Source organism: Cnephaeus nilssonii (genome assembly GCF_951640355.1).
Source record: "Cnephaeus nilssonii genome assembly, chromosome: 5".
In the NCBI taxonomy this organism is placed as follows: Eukaryota; Metazoa; Chordata; class Mammalia; order Chiroptera; family Vespertilionidae; genus Cnephaeus; species Cnephaeus nilssonii.
In genome coordinates, this window is record NC_137076.1 from 106,585,158 (window position 1) to 106,600,371 (window position 15,214).

General features: G+C 65.0%; 1 protein-coding gene across 5 annotated transcripts in view; it reads right to left on the reverse strand.

Moving 5' to 3' along the window:
- The window catches only part of GRID2IP (Grid2 interacting protein), a gene marked incomplete at its 5' end in the record, with an annotated part of 28,558 nt that extends 14,620 nt beyond the window's left edge, over positions 1-13,938 (reverse strand). For 2 of the 5 annotated variants that reach the window (XM_079773118.1, XM_079773117.1), the window contains 4 exons: positions 806-891; positions 1,082-1,330; positions 10,223-10,377; positions 13,525-13,938. In XM_079773118.1, coding sequence (XP_079629244.1) covers positions 806-891; positions 1,082-1,330; positions 10,223-10,377; positions 13,525-13,938 — 904 coding nt within the window. Of the gene's footprint in view, positions 1-805; positions 892-1,081; positions 1,331-4,242; positions 4,278-8,838; positions 8,853-10,222; positions 10,378-13,524 lie in introns of those variants that run through there. The other 3 variants (XM_079773120.1, XM_079773119.1, XM_079773121.1) reach the window with 2 other exon arrangements.
- Between the last annotated feature and the right edge of the window lie 1,276 nt (positions 13,939-15,214).

Sequence of the window (15,214 nt, forward strand, 5' to 3'; positions counted from 1 at the left end):
CCGAGGAGGCCGGGCCACGTCAGCCGCCAGGATTCGATCTGAGCATCCAGTGGCTGGCTCTGTGGGGCGAAGGCCCTGAGACGCTCTCCCAGGAGCCAGAGATGCCCATCGCCCAGGTCAGTGCGCCCGCACACGTGAGAGGCAGGAGGGTGGAAAGGACCCAGCCTCAGCCGGCACCAATGGGGACGCATTGCCAAGAGCACCACACTGGGTGCTGGGAGGGGACGGGTGCAAGACAGAGCAGGTGACCCAGCCCTGGGGGTGGTACAGGGAGGGAGAGTTCAAACCCACACTGGATGGGCTGCCTCAGCCAGACATGGTTTCTCCCCCCGCCCTTCCCCCCACTGGAGGATGAGAGGAGGAATTCCTGCTCTGCCTTCTTCAAGATGCTGCCATGCCAGGAGCAAGAAGGCAGGCTGGGCGGGAGGAGGGGGTGACGGGCAGAGGCTGTGGGTCTGGCTGCCCGGCAATGCCCGTTCTCGGTGAAGGTGGCCCCTGCACAGGGAGTAAGTATGGCTTGGGGCCCAGCCGGGGCAGACACCAGGTCCGTCTGGCTGCCTGGCCCAGGGAGTGCCCAGCCCTCCCGGTGGGCACAGGAAGGTCTGGGTGGAGAGCTTGTTTCACTTGGCTCAGGGGTGACCCTGAACTTGCTCGGCAGATGGATGATTTGGCTGCTGCCCTGGGGCGCTCGCTTGGAGGACACAGGCTACATGAGGTGGGTACGGGGCGGGCGGGAGTCGGGGGAGCTGAGCGGCGGCCCAGTGGGGCCCTTCGCCCCATCCTGGACAACCCGCCCACCCCTCACCAGGCAGGACGGACTCGATCCAGACAGGCCCGTGGCCGCGCAGCGTGAAGCCGAAGCTCTTGTTGCCCTTGTAGACTCGGACCGTCCTGGGGAGAAAGAGGCGGGGGTGGGGTGGGGGTGGGCAGCGTGCCCACGTCGGTTCACCTTAACCTCCCCTACACGGTCCCCCACCCCCGCCTCGCCTCCCCCCTCCACCACCCCCCCCCCGCCCAGGTCTCCATCCGGAGCCGGACCACCCACCAGGCGGTGTCCGCCTCCCGTGCCCCGCCCGGATACCTGCGCGCGCGCCCCGAGCCGGCGCGGCCGGCCAGCAGCGAGGCGGCCTTGCGCGGGGGCGGCTCGTCCGGGCGGCGCGGGGCGGCGCTGGCGCGCGTGGACACCAGGAGGCGCTCGGGCCGCTCCTCGCTGCGGCTCCGGCGCAGCCTCTGCGCGCTCTGCGCCCGCCGCGCGCGGCACAGCTTGCCCAGCAGACCCTGCGACACCACCTCGTCGAAGCGCGCCCGGTGCTTCTTGGGGATGAAGATCCTGCCGGGAGGCCAGCGGGTCGGGGCGCGCCCCAGGCTGCGCCTCGATCGCTTCAAACCCCAGCCGACCGGCGCCGTCCGGTAGGCGCCACCCCGGCTCTGGCGCCCCCACCCCGGGGGGCGGAGGGCTCAGCAGCCGGCACCCCCTGGAGTCCGAACTGGCGCTCCCGGCCACTCGAGGCCGCGCGTCCGCTCGCTCCGGCTGGGACCGTCCCCGTCATTACTCTGGCCTCCGAGGACCTCAGCTCCGCAAAGCCTGGTCCCATCCTCTTCCTGCCCCTATTCTCTCCGCTCGGGCCTCGCCCCTCCTCCCTCCATCCTGCCCTGGCACCTGCGGGCCCAGCCCAGCCAGGGGTCCCCGAACCCCTTCTCCCAGCCCAACTCCAGGCCCCTCCGCTGGAGAAGACGGAAGATGCCACCCGGCCTGGTCAGACACCCCGCCCCCCGCCCCCCGCCCCCCATCGCCACCACCGCACTCCCAGCCCCCAGCCCGCTCCTCTGGCCGGCGGCTCCAGGGCCCTGCGCTGCCCCCTCGACGTGCGGGACCCCCGCCTCCAGGCCTCCTCTCGCTTCCCCCGCCCCGCGGCCCCTGCCGGGCACGCTGTCCCTCAGCGGAGCCAGGCTCGCCCTCCGCACCAGCACTGCTTCCTTCCACTCCCTGCCTGAGCAGGTCCCTTCCCTGGCCACTCTGGACGCGCTGAGAGGCAGGGGGGCTCTCAGGGTCCCTTGTGGGGGGCCCGCCCCCGCATGGTTCCTTGTTGACCATGAGTCTCCCTGTGACCTGGACGCTCTCTGAGGGCTGGGTCCGCAGCGCAGCTTTGAGCCGGGGACCAGCCGCCCCGGCACATGGGAGGGCGCAGTGACCCCGGACACAGGGCGCGGTGCCACCGGCGGCCCAACCAAACCCCGAGTGCGGCGGCAGTGCCCTCCAGGCGGCGTCCTGGTCCACAGCAGAGGGTTCGGAGGGTCCGTGACCTCCCAGGTTAACAGCTGGGACGGCGCCGGCCTCTGGCCTCAGCACTGGGGCGGGGCCCCTGAAGGTCCCTCCCCTGTTCTCGGCACCAGGGGCCAGCACCAGGGCCATGGTGGGGGCGGGGAGAAAGGAGAGGGGGTCCGTGGCCTTGCAGCCAGCTGAAATACAACCCCTCTGGGGTCACCCAGGGCCCCCACTCAGTTCCCTAAACCTCTGTGGGTAGGATTAATGGGGGGGGGGGGCAGAGTAGCTGCCTGCTGGGAGGGAAGGGGTGTGAGCCCTCAGGGAGGGAGGAGGTTCATCAGGACCTGGCCCCCCCACCCCCTCCCTCTCCCCCTCCCCCTCCTCACCCCTTCACCCCCTCACCCCCTCACCCCTCACCCTCCTCACCCTCCTCACCCTCCTCACCCCTCACCCTCCTCACCTCCCTCACCCTCCTCCCCCCTCCCCCTCCTCCCCTCCTCCCCTTCCCCCCCCCCTCCTCCCCCCTCCTCCCCCTCACCCTCCTCACCCCCTTGCCCTCCTCCCCCCTCCCCCCCTCCCCCCTCCCCCTATTCCCCCCCACCCCCCTCCCCCTCCTCACCCTCCTCACCCCCCTCGCCCTCCTCACCCTCCTCACCCCTCCCCCTCCTCCCCCCCTCATCCCCCTCACCCTCCTCACCCCCCTCGCCCTCCTCACCCCCTCGCCCTCCTCACCCTCCTCCCCCCCTCCCCCCCTCCCCCTCCTCACCCTCCTCACTCCTCCCCCTATTCCCCCCCTCATCCCCCTCCCCCTCCTCACCCTCCTCACCATGAGCTCTGCTCCTGATGCCCCAGGAGGCCAGAATGAACGCTCTACTCCACTCTGCCAGCAGCACCCCTGCCTGACCTGCTCAGCCTTGCCAACCACAGCAATCCCCCAGTCGAGAGCCTCGGCCTCAATCCCCAGATGGTCACTCAAGGTCTCAGGAGCCCGACACCCCCACCTGCCTGGCCCCTCCTGCACCCACCACAGGCCTCCTGCTCAGACAAAGGAGAGATGAGGAGCCTGGCGCTGCCCACCTCACACTTCGGGCTCCGGGCCCAGGCGCCAGAAGGCAGCGGCCTTGGGTCCCACCTGGGCAGGGGCCAGACCACCATCCCAGCTATTCCTCCAGCAGCAGCCAGAGAGGACCCGCCTGCCCCCAGGTGGGCACCAGGGTGAACCACCAGTGCAGGGGGGGGGGGGGCGGGGGGGCAGGGGGGCCCTTTCCCTGACCGTGTCCTTGGGGCTGGGCCTGGTGAGGCAGATGCCCTTCCTGGCGAGTGGGCCCGCTGTGCGGCTCAGGGAGGCCGGGCACCCCAGCCCTGGGCACCCCAGCCCTGGGTCTGCGTTACATCAGCTCTCCCCCAAGAGCCATGCGCGGTGGGTCTCCTGGGTCACTGCGGCCCCTCCCTGTGCCCCTGGCCCTGGCAGCCGGGCCCTGGCTGCCCAGCACTCAGTCCCTGCCATGCCAGGCTTCTCGGAGGCTCCAGGGCTCCCCCGGGGCCACAGGATGAGCCGCCCTCGGGGTCAGTGTGTTCCCTCTGCCGCGGAGTCAGGTCCAAACCCACTTCCAGGTTCCTCCCAGGGGCCCCCAGGGTCCTCTCTCCCCACATTCCCTGACCCGGCTCTGTGTCCGGGTCCCTGGACCGGCCTAGGCGAGGAGGGAGAGGGCTCCTGGACCCCAGCTCTTAGCTCCCGACCCCTAGGGCCGAGGGCGGGTGCCAGGCGCCCACCGGAACTCGCCCCCCGGTACCCCTCCGGTTTAAGTCCAGCCCCGCGCCCCAGACAGGCACCGCGGGCGCCCACAAGGGCAGGTAACCCCTCAGCGCCCAGCTCCACCCGCTCCCAGGCTGGCCCGAGGGGGTCCGCGGCGCCCTGGGCGCACGGCTCCAGGGGCGCACGGCTCCCGGGGGCGGGGGCGCGGCGGGGAAACTACCGAAAGTGCCGGGAGAAGCCCTGGTCCTTCCCCATCTGGAGCGGGCGATGGCGGCACAGCAGGAGCGGACGCAGTGGGTAGCCGAGCCCCGGGCAGAGCGAGGGCGCCGCGACTCCTCGCTCCTCTGCCGGCCCCGCGCACAGGGCCCCGCGCGCGGCCCCTCCCGAGGCAGCCGGCCCGCGGCCTGGCGCCCGCCCCTCCCAGGTAGCCCCGCCCCTCCGCGCCCCGCCCCGGGGGGGACCCTTCCGCTAGCTCCCCGGGATCTGGGGCGACTGGAGGCTGAGCCGCTGTCTCCTCCAGGCTTCCTCCATCAGTCTCTCCCGAGCGCCTCCTCTCCGCAGAGCCCGGCTGCCCCGCACAGTGGCGAGTCCCCAGCACCCGCTGCAGTGAGAATGAACCCCACAGTCCCAGGAAGTCCCGACTGTCTCCTGGAGAGCCCGGGAAGGCTTCCCGGAGGGGGTGGCCACTGCGCTGGGCCTCCAGGGCTCAGCAGGATTGAGGCCAGAAAGAGGGAGCCCTCACGACCTGTCCAGGGGCCAGCTCATCGGGAGGGGCTGGAGAGGGGGCCTTGGACGCCACTGGCAGCGGCTGAGACTGCACTCTGAGACCCGGAGGCCACGGGAGGGTCCAAGGATTTAAGGGGAGGTGGAGGGACCCCGGAAGTTTGGGCACTCCGGGGAGGGGGTGCTGGGAGGGGAGAAGGGGAGAGATGGAACAAGTGTCTAGATTCTGAAAACAGGCAGGAGGGGTGTTAGGTCTGGAAGGGAGGAGGGGCTGCCAGGCTGGGTACGTCCCACTGGGAGAGGAGAGGGGAGGGGAAAGGGGACAGGAAAGGGGGTCTGGGCCTGCCCCTCCCTGGGAGTCCGAGCAGGGGCAGATCCCGGGGACCCCCTGCATTGTCCTTTCTCACTGATCTGGGTCCTGACTGCCGCCAGCAAGGGCTGATGGGTGATGCCAGGGAGCAGCCGGGGCACCCTTAGGCGCCATGAGCACAAGGCTCTCTGGACCAGGAGGCGCTCACCACCCAGGGACCCGCAGAGGCAGGAACCCGAGGACGCGGCCTCTGTCTCAGTCACGGGGGGTGGGGGGGACCCTCAATGGTCCTGCCTGCAGACCCCACAGCCAGTCTCGGGTGCTCTGTGCAGGCCCTGCTGCCCAGCCCCCCTCAGCCCCCCATTCCCATTCCCGTCCCCAGCCAGGCTGCCCCCCGCGGGACCCCTCAGGGCAGCACTTCTCAGAAGCCAGAGCTGTGTCCTCCCAAGCCTTGTCCCCCGTCCTGCCCGGAGGGAAAGGTCTGAGAACCCTCCCAGCTCCCTGGCGCCCACAGGGCCACAGTTGCCCCATCACGACGGAGCCAGTTCTGGCTGATCCCCAACCAGGCCTGCCCGGAGGCCGGGTGCTGTCTGCCATGCTGTGAGCGGAGGAGATGCCAGCACAAAGCAAATGCTCCTGCTCGGATCCAGACACAGCCGGCCGTGCACCCCCGGGGCCAGCGAAGGAGCCAGCAGCTGGCACATCTGGTCAGATGACTCTGAGCAGCAGGGGGTGGCCAGGCGTCCCGCCACAGCTGGCCTCCCCGAGGGCCTGCCCCGGGGGAGTGTGCCCACAGAGACATCACTGTAGGCCAGCCGTTCTCACCGGGGCCATTCTGTCCCCCAGGGGGCATCCCCCAGGGGGCATTTGGGACTGTCTGGGGACAGTTTTGGTTGTCACAAAATGACAACTAGGAGGGGACTATGCTCCTGGCATTTGTGGGTGGGGGCCAGGGGTGCCGCTAAACGTCCTACAACGTACAGCACAGCCACCCACAATGGAGGGTTATTGGGCCCCAGATGTCAGTACGGCCATGGCCGAGAAACCACTCTGGGGAGAAAGAGGGTCCCCAGGGGAAACCACACGAATTGGCACCTATGAATGCCAGCCACGCAGCGTCAGAAATCTCCCAATAACCGCATGGCGGGGCCCCTGACCCTTGTTCCAGCAGGAGAGGGCGAAGGAGGTGAGAGTCCCTCACACCCCACCCCCAGGTTCTCAGCTCCCCTCTTTCTGTTTGGGTGGTCAACACACAAGGCCATATACCAGCGACTGTCAACCTTTTCCATCTCATGGCACACAGACTGAGGACTAATGTGCCGATCTGACAGATTTGATTCATTCACACCAGATGGCCACTGTGTTGGCTGTTGTCATTTTTTTTTTTTATTTAACAATTTAAGGGAAAAGAGGTCAGTGCCCCTGACTGAACAGTCAGGTGTTGCATGTTTTAAAAATTCTTGCGGCACACGGGTTGAAAATCGCTGCCATATACAGACGACGGATCATATAATTGTGCACCTGAAACCTATATAGTTTTCTTAACCAATATCACCCCAATCACCGAAATAACCTCTTTTCTGCTTGTAGGTGGCAGAGTTCATTTATGCTGTTTCCCACCAAGAACCCTGCTGGGGGACACACGTGGGTATTCCCAACCCCCTTTCACAGGTAAACGGCAGAGGTCAGTGAACCTGTTCAAGGTCGAGCAGCCAGCCAGTGGATTTGAGTTCGAGCTAGGTCTGTTGGGATCCTACATTCCAGTTCCCTCTACCACCTCCATTGCTCCCCCGCCTCCACCCCCATGCCTGCCCCTCCCTCTCCTTCCATATTTCCTGAAACACTAGCAGACACCCCCCCACCACCACCACCATAGGACTTGGCATTCCTGTTCCCTCCTAACCACGTCACACTTTCCAAACTGCCTGGTCTGTCCTAATTAGAAAGCCATTTCATGGCCTCATCACGCGGGGATCCCTTTGGGGACAGACCCAAATCAGGCTGCAGCCTCGGAATTAGCTGCTGCGCCAAAGGAAGATGAGCCCCTGGCTGGCGCTGCTGGCGCGGTCCTGAATCCCCCGGACCAGTGGTCGGCAAACTCATTAGCCAACAGAGCCAAATATCAACAGGACAACGATTGAAATTTCTTTGGAGAGCCAAGTTTTTAAAACTTAAACTTCTTCTAACACCACTTCTTCAACATAGACTCGCCCAGGCCGTGGTATTTTGTGGAAGAGCCACACTCAAGGGGCCAAAGAGCCGCATGTGGCTCGCGAGCCGCAGTTTGCCAACCACTGCCCCAGACGGCCATGCTGGCCCGAGGACGCAGGGATGGTGCGCATGTGCACCATCTATGTGGTCGCCACCAGCCACGTGTGGCCACCGAGCACTTGGACTGTGGCTAGCACGCCCTAGTGAGACCGGGACGCTGAATTTAAACCTTTATCTGGCACGCAGGCAATTTCACTTTCTAAGGAGCAACACGTGGCCAGTGGCCGCTGAGCTGCACGGCCCAGCCTCCCGGTCTCCCTGATCCTTCTCCTTTGCCCCTAAGTCTCTGTTGTCGCCACTGGGACCACCTCTTGGTCTGAGTGGGTTCCAGCCTCTGTTGAGCTCTGACGTGTCACAAACACACACACACACACACACACACACACACACACACACCCTCACTGTTACCCTTGGCTGCCCAACCACTCATTTAAACCTGGTCTCTCACTGATGGGGGAGGGGAGGTCCCCAGGGCCACACTGTAGCTCCTAATGGCCTTTTACCCCATGTGGGATGGGTCACGGCCGGGCACTGTTGGGTACCCAGTGTTGGTCCCCGTAGGCCTGGGGGACGCTGCCCTTCCTGGGCGCTCAGGACTCCACCCCTGGGGCTAGATGCCTGGCCCTGAGGAACACCCCTCGGGGACTGTCTTCCCACCTCCACAGGACAGCCTAGCACCTGCTGCCTCCTCCTGGGGGCCTGCCCTGATTGCCCCTGCAGGTTCAGCCCTGGGCTGTCTCCGCGGGCACTCAGCCCTCGGAATCACAGATAAACGTGTCTGAGACTCCTTCACACCCCCCTGCTCCCTGGGGAACGCCCGGCACGGATCGCTGTATCCCAGGCCACCAGGGCCTGGGGGTGGGGTAGGGAGGTGGGGGTGGGGGTGGGGAAGCCTGAAGCCGCGCTGTCAGGGCAGCCCAGCTGGGCCCCGCCCCCTCCTCCACAGCCTCCCCAATTTTCCTGCCGCACTTCACTCGCGCTGACAACAGAGGCTGCTGTTTCATCCTCCCCAGCGGCGCCCCGGGGGTGCTGCCTGCGGGCACGGGCTTCCCCGGGCGCCCCGCTTCCCGCTTCCCGGCTCTCAGCCGCGTGCTCTCCAGGGGCGCCTCCCGCCCCGGCTCTCCCGGACCCGCCGCCGGCCGGCCGCTCGGAGGCAGCTGCGGAGGGGGAGGCAGCGGGCGTGGGGCCGGTCTCGGAGGCAGACAGGCTGGCCCGGCAGAGGCGGCGGGGACCGACGCCAGGGCAGCACCGGAGGGAGCGAGGGGTCCGAGAGGCCTCGGGGGAGGCTGGCAGCTCGCAGGCGGGAGGCGCGTGCCAGCTTCCCAGGGGCCAGCCCGCGCGCCCTCGCCCTCGGCCCAGCCCCGCGGAGAGGGGCGCGGCGGGGGGCTGCCTCCATCCCCGCCCCGGGGAGCCCCGGCGCCGGCACAACGTCTCCGCGGCCAATTCGGCTCCAGAAATAACTTTTTCTTTCCGCTCCGGGTCCTCCCAGCGAGGGGCGGGCCCCCAACTCACCCCAGGCAGCTCATGGTGGCCTCGCTCGCCGGCCTGCGCGCCGCTGCGGACCCGGAGGCTGCGCCCGCCGGGGTGGGGGCGGGGGTGGCCAACGCCGTCGCTGACATTGGCCAGGCCCAGAGGGAGGGGCAGGCTTCGGGGTGACTGGCAGCGAGGGGAGAGGGCGGGCTGAGCCCAGGAAGGGTGGGGGGTGGGGAGTAGGGGAGCAGTCGCTGGCTGGGGAGTGGGGTGGGGAGAGTCCCACAGGACCCGGGTGGGGAAGGCGCCACTCGGGCCCAGGGGGGCAGGTGCAAGCTGGGCAAGCAGGGCAGGGGCGCCCCTGGCGGGAAAGGCAGGGGGCGTGGAGGGGGCTCAGGAGATTCCCGGGGTGCTCCAGGTGCGGGCCCACTAATTTAATTATATATACCAGAGGCCCAGTGCATGAAATTCGTGCACTCCCAGGGGTCCCTCAGCCCAGCGCAGTCCGGGAGCCCTCGGGGGATGTCCGACTGCCGGGTTAGGCCCGCTCCCCCACACTGGCAGTCAGAACACCCTTAGCCCTGCTGTGGAGGCGAGAGGCTCCCGCCACCATTGCTGCGCTCGCCAGCTGTGAGCCCAGCTCAGGGCTTCTGGCTGAGTGGCGCTCCCCCTGTGGGAACGCACTGACCACCAGGGGGCAGCTCCTGCATTGAGCGTCTGCCCCCTGGTGGTCAGTGTGCATCATAGCAACTGGTTGTTCCTCCGTTTGGTCAATTTGCATATTAGCCTTTTATTATATAGGATTTCCTGAGGAATAAACTTAGAGGGTCCAACGCTGAGCAGAAGAGCAGGAAGTGTGACCTGGTTCACATTCCCGTACCTGCCCCTCAGTTGCTGTGTGACTTTGGGCCAGTCTCTTAACCTCTCTGAGCCTCAGTCTGCCTCTGAAATGGGAATAAGTGTTCCTGGGACCTTGGTGCACGGCTGGCATCATCAGAGGGCAGAGAGCGCCCCCTGGGGGACAGGTGCCAGGAGTGCCCAGCCCGGGACTCCACACTGCACCACTGCTGTCTCCCACAGAGCTGGGACTGTCTGGGTACCCTGCTGGTTTCTGTGGCCTGGGTTCGGGGATAGAGCAGGGCAGGCTCTGACTTGGGATCAGAGAGCGGGTCCCCTCCGGGCGGGTCTCAGCCCAGCAGCTGCCAGCCCTTTCCTTCTCAATCGCAGGGACGCCCTGGCATTGGGCAGAGCCAACGGGCGCCCTTCTCAGGGTCACTGCTCACCTTTGCTCTGGGGCTGGAGGGGCGTTGGGGTCCGGTTCAGGAGCAGGCCACACAGCAGCAGCAGCGCCTGGGTGGCCGTGGGACCGCGGGCACCCCTGAGCGGGACACACCCCGCCTGCCCATCCTGCCTCAGACCGAGGTACCTGAGGTTGTCCAGGAGGGGCCCTCGGGCCTCGCGGGGCAGGGCCAGGGAGAGCGCCCCCACCAGGTCATCCACCCGCTGCTCGGCCGCGAACTGCTTCAGTGCAGCGAACACCTGCTCCTTGGCAGTGGGCTGGTCTCCCAGGATCTCGTCCACCTGCAAGGAGGGGCCTGTGAGTGATCTCAGGGGGCCCGGGCAGACGGGCGGGGAATGGATCGCCCCTCCCTCCCTCCCTCAGTTTACCTGCTGGATGGCTGCCGGGAGCAGCGCTGGCTGAGCCCAGCAGCAGCTCTCTACCCAAATCACTCCCTGCGAGACCTCCACAGCCCTGCGGCCTGGGCATGGCTACGGCCCTCTCCTTACATCTAAGGAAACTGAGGCTGGCAGAGGCCAAGGGGACTTGCCCAAGGTCATGGGGTCAGGACTCAAGCCCAGGGACAGCCCTCCTGCTGAAGAGTGTCCGGACGGAAGGAACCAGCACAGAGCTTACATGTGCGCCCGGCCTCAGTCACGGCTAGTTACTGTCATTCCACCACATCTGCCTTCCACCCCGCTCGCTGAGGCCGCAGAGAACATTCTGGCTCCACAGAATCCCTGGAGCGCACTTAGCTCTGAATTTTGACGCCTTCAGCGCTCTCCCTGGACGTCTGTTTGCTTTGTCTTTGTGTACAAACCAGCTGAAGCTAATCTACTCAGAGGACTCTGTGCGGCCGTGGACGTTCAGGGGGGAGAGAGTTGTAGTTTCTTGGCTGAACAAAAGGAAGACCCCCAATGAGGTGAGGGCAGTGCCCTGCCGATTATGTTGTAGCCTCGGCCGGTAGGGAGCTGGCCCAGGGCTTTGGCTCTTCAGGGAAGGATGGGAGATGTGGGGACAGCAGGGCTTGCTCAGGGCGGTGCGGGCCCTCAGGATGCCCTTTATTTTCCTGGCCCAGCACTGCCTACACCCGCTCTCTCCACTCAACTGCCCCTCCCCAGCTCGCCTCCTGCAGCTCCTGACAGCGCTGGGACTAGGACCCCACGCGGTGATTTCAGCCCAGAGCGGGCTCCTGAGCCTCAGGACCGTATAGCCAACTGCTTCCTCCCTGGTGGCACAAGGGCGTCCAGGGGGCTCTCCAGCGGGGCTGACACAGGGGCGCGGGGCATTGGAAGGCACCAGGAGGACAGGTTCTGGGCGTGCCCGAGGCCTAGCACAGGCACACCCCCAGCCCGAGGCCTTACTCCTGCCCGGCCCCCAGCACAGGGCCTGGCACAGAGCAGGCTCAGCGGCTGTTTGTGGAGCCCTTTCTCACGCTGCATGTCCTGCAGCCCCCCTGCCGGCCTCAGTGTCCCTGTCCTCCTGTACCCCCCATGCTGAGCAATGGGGCTGGCTGTGAAATCAAAGTCAGCGGCAGCCCCGACTCAAAGGCGAGCATGGCTGGCTGGGCAGACGCTTTATGTAAGAAAGAGGAAAAAATAGGCGCTCCCTCCCGGGGCCTGGGCTGCAGCGGTTTTGGTGTCAGCTATTACCCAGCCTCTCTCAACCTACATCTGAGCACCAGACGCCATCACGGGACACTAATGGGCTTTCTGTTTAACATCAGGTTCTTCAAGGAGGAAAAACTGGGGCAGGAGGGTGTGGCGAGGACCCGGGAGCCGATTGCTGAAGGCCAGCGGGGGGCTCCGCAGATGCCCTGGATCTGCCCGAGGCAGTCTTTCCTGGGATTTGTCTCAGCTTTTGGAGGTGCTTGGTGAGCCCTCACAAGAACCCACCACTTCCTGTGCCCTGCTTCCTCGGCCGCGTCTGCGTGGCCACCATGTCCTTCTGGGGGCTCTGATCATGCCCCTTTCCGACTTTCCAGGGGTTGGATGGAGTCTGGGACAGGCCTTTGGTTCTATAGCAGGTCACCTGGATTACAGCAGACATTGCTAGTTGCTACAGTCTGAAGGTTTGTGTCCCCCCAAAAAAATAAAAATTCACATGTTGAAAACCTAATGTCCAATGTGGCAGTATTAGGAGGTGGGGCCTTTGGGAGGTGATTAGGTCCTGAGGGTGGGGCCTTCACAAATGGCATTAGTGCCCTTATTTTTTAAAATATATTTTTATTGATTTCAGAGAGGAAGGGAGAGGGAGAGAGAGATAGAAACATCCATGATGAGAGAGAATCGTTGACTGGTTGCCTCCTGCACGCCCCCTACTGGGAATCGAGCCCGCAACCAAGGTACATGCCCTTGACCGGAATCGAACCCGGGATCCTTCAGTCTGCAGGCCGACGCTCTATCCACTGAGCCAAACCAGCCAGGGCAATGTGCCCTTATAAAAGAGACCCCAGAGAGCGCCCGAGCGCCCTCCATCATGCGAGGACACATGTGAAGACCACAGCTCAGAAGAGGGACCTCACCGCACCATGCTGGCACCCTGACCTCAGACTGCCGTCCTCAGACTGCGAGAAATAAATTCCCGGTGTGTGTAAGCCGCCTGGTCTTGGTATTTTGCTACAGCAGCCCGAGTGGTTTACAACACTACGTTAGTCAGACAGGCAAGAGAAAGAATGATTAACGTCTATGCACACGTGGGTGAGAGTCACAGATATAATGTCGAACACAGGCAGCCCGGCACCACAGAGTGCGTATTGCGTAATTCCATTTCTTTGACGGTCACAGATGCAAAATCATCCGTGACGATGAAGTCAGAATAGCAGCTGCTTCTCGCCAGGGCGGAGAGACGAGGAAGGGGGCGCATAGGAACCTCCCGGGTGCGGGAATCGTCTGTGTTCTACATTCTATTGTCTGTACTCGATTCGTCTGTATTTCGGTCAGGGTGAAGTGGTCACAAAGGCGTGTTCACAGGTACAATGCATTGAGCTGTTCACTTAATACACTTTACTGTATACCTGCATCCCCCGTATACCTCAGGGGGAAAGAAACGCAACCTTCACAAATCAAACGAGCGCAAGTCCATTAGGTGCACACATAGACCTTTATCATGTTTCTCATAGCTCTGTCCCTACCACAGTCCTCAGCTCCAGGTTTGGGAGCCACGCCCTCCAGGCCCACTCTAGGCCCCGACGTGCCCTGCCCACACGAGCCAAACCCCGCCCACACAATACAAACCCCGCCCACATGGACCAAACCCCGCCCACACAATACAAACCCCGCCCACATGAGCCAAACCCCGCCCACACAATACAAACCCTGTCCACACGGGCCAAATCCCGCCCACACAATCAAAACCCCGCCCACCGCTCCAAACCCCGCCCATACGAACCAAATCCCGCCCACACGAGCCAAACCCCGCCCACACAATCAAAACCCCGCCCACCCTACCTTGCGGCTGAACTCCTGGGCCTTGCGCCTGCGTTCTCGGTGCACGGCGTCGGGGCGCTTGCGACCCGCCAGGCGCAGCAGCTCGCGGCCCAGGGAGAGGCCGCGGCCGGGGCGCGGAGGCCGCAGGGCCGTGGACGCGGGCGCGGAGCCGCCCCCCGCGCCGGGGCCGCCGTCGGGGCCGGGGAGCACGCCGAGGCTGGGCGGCACGCGCGGGCAGCGCCGGGCCAGGCGCACGAGGCGCTCGCGGCTCAGGCCGCCCACCGCCAGCCCCTCCACCTCCAGGATCTGGTCCCCGGGCCGCAGTCCCCCGGCGTGCGCGCTGCTGCCCTCGGCCACCTCCAGGACGAAGCAGGGGCCGGAGCCGCCCAGCCGGAAGCCGAAGTCCTCGGGCCAGCCCTGGTTGGTGGCCGGCATGGCGGCGGTGGCAGTGCGCCTGGAGAGGGGGAGACGGCACAGGGGATTACTGTCGGCGCCCAGGCTTCGGGCAGGGCTGGCTGGGCTCTCTGGGGGCTCGGGAGGGAGGCATCCCAGGGCTCCCCATCCCCGAATATTGAGTACCCCCCCCCCCCCCCAGGTTTGCTCACCTTCCTTACCGGTGACTGCAGGGCTGCAGGGCCAGAACACAGTGTTTGCGGAACAGCCAGCGACACTCGCTTGCTGCTGGCCCTCTGCCGCTCGGGGCCTTGGCATCAGTTACCGCTGCGCCCAGGGTGACAGCTGGAGTTTCTAAGGCAAAGTGATCCTCTGAGTAACCCGAGAAGGCCCCAGTTACCAGGGGGCCCAGCAGGATGCTGGACAGCTTGGCCAGGGCCCAGAGTGGCCAGCCCTGCTGCCTGGTCCTGGGGGTGAGCAGAGCCCCCTCCCCTCCCCAGGGGCAGGAATGAAGACTGACTGGAGCTGGGCCCTGGGCCGGGTTCGCCCATGATTCACAGAGCTTGGCAGGTGGATCGAGAGAATTCAGCTGGGTTGTTTTGGGGTGAGGGTTGTCCCCAGGCCAAGGGCGCTGATGAGGTTCCATAGGGCATAGGGATTCTGTCCCCCAGAAAACACCACCGGAGCCCCACGGGCCAGGTTGTCTTGGCGGGGAAAGGGAGAGCCAGGCCAGAAAAAAAAAAGTCCAGATGGAGGAAAAGATGCTGATTTAAGTGATTTTGGAAATGGAGCCTGAAAAACGGAAGGCCAAAGGAGCTGCACAGACTCGGAGTGCACTCCAGTGGGTCAGGTTGCTTCCGGTGGGATACAGGTTAGCAGTTCCGGAATCACACCCCGGCGCACTCTGGCCTTGGGCAGCGAGGGAAGTGGATCGCGGAGCCTGTTTGTCTCTTGGAGTGGGAGGTTACTGCCAAGCAGAGCGGGGACGCGGGAATGATCCCTGTGGTCCTGGACTGGCTTCCTGACATGCCGATGGGCGCACAGAGAACTAGTCACAGGTGTGTGTGCGTCCACAGGCCAGTGTCTGAACGCACACACACCTGTTCGCCTGCTCCGTCCGCAGCCGGGGCCTTGACGCAAGGACACCCCGCGGCAGCGAGCCCATCCCGGGCCACGTCTTGGTTTCCCCGTCACTTCCCAAGGAGAGTTGGAGAAATGATGGACTCTAGGGCTTGAGCAGGAAACATGCAAGATGAGCCTGGAGCATCTTCTTTTTTAAAAAAATATGTTTTATTGATTTTTCACAGAGAGGAAGGAG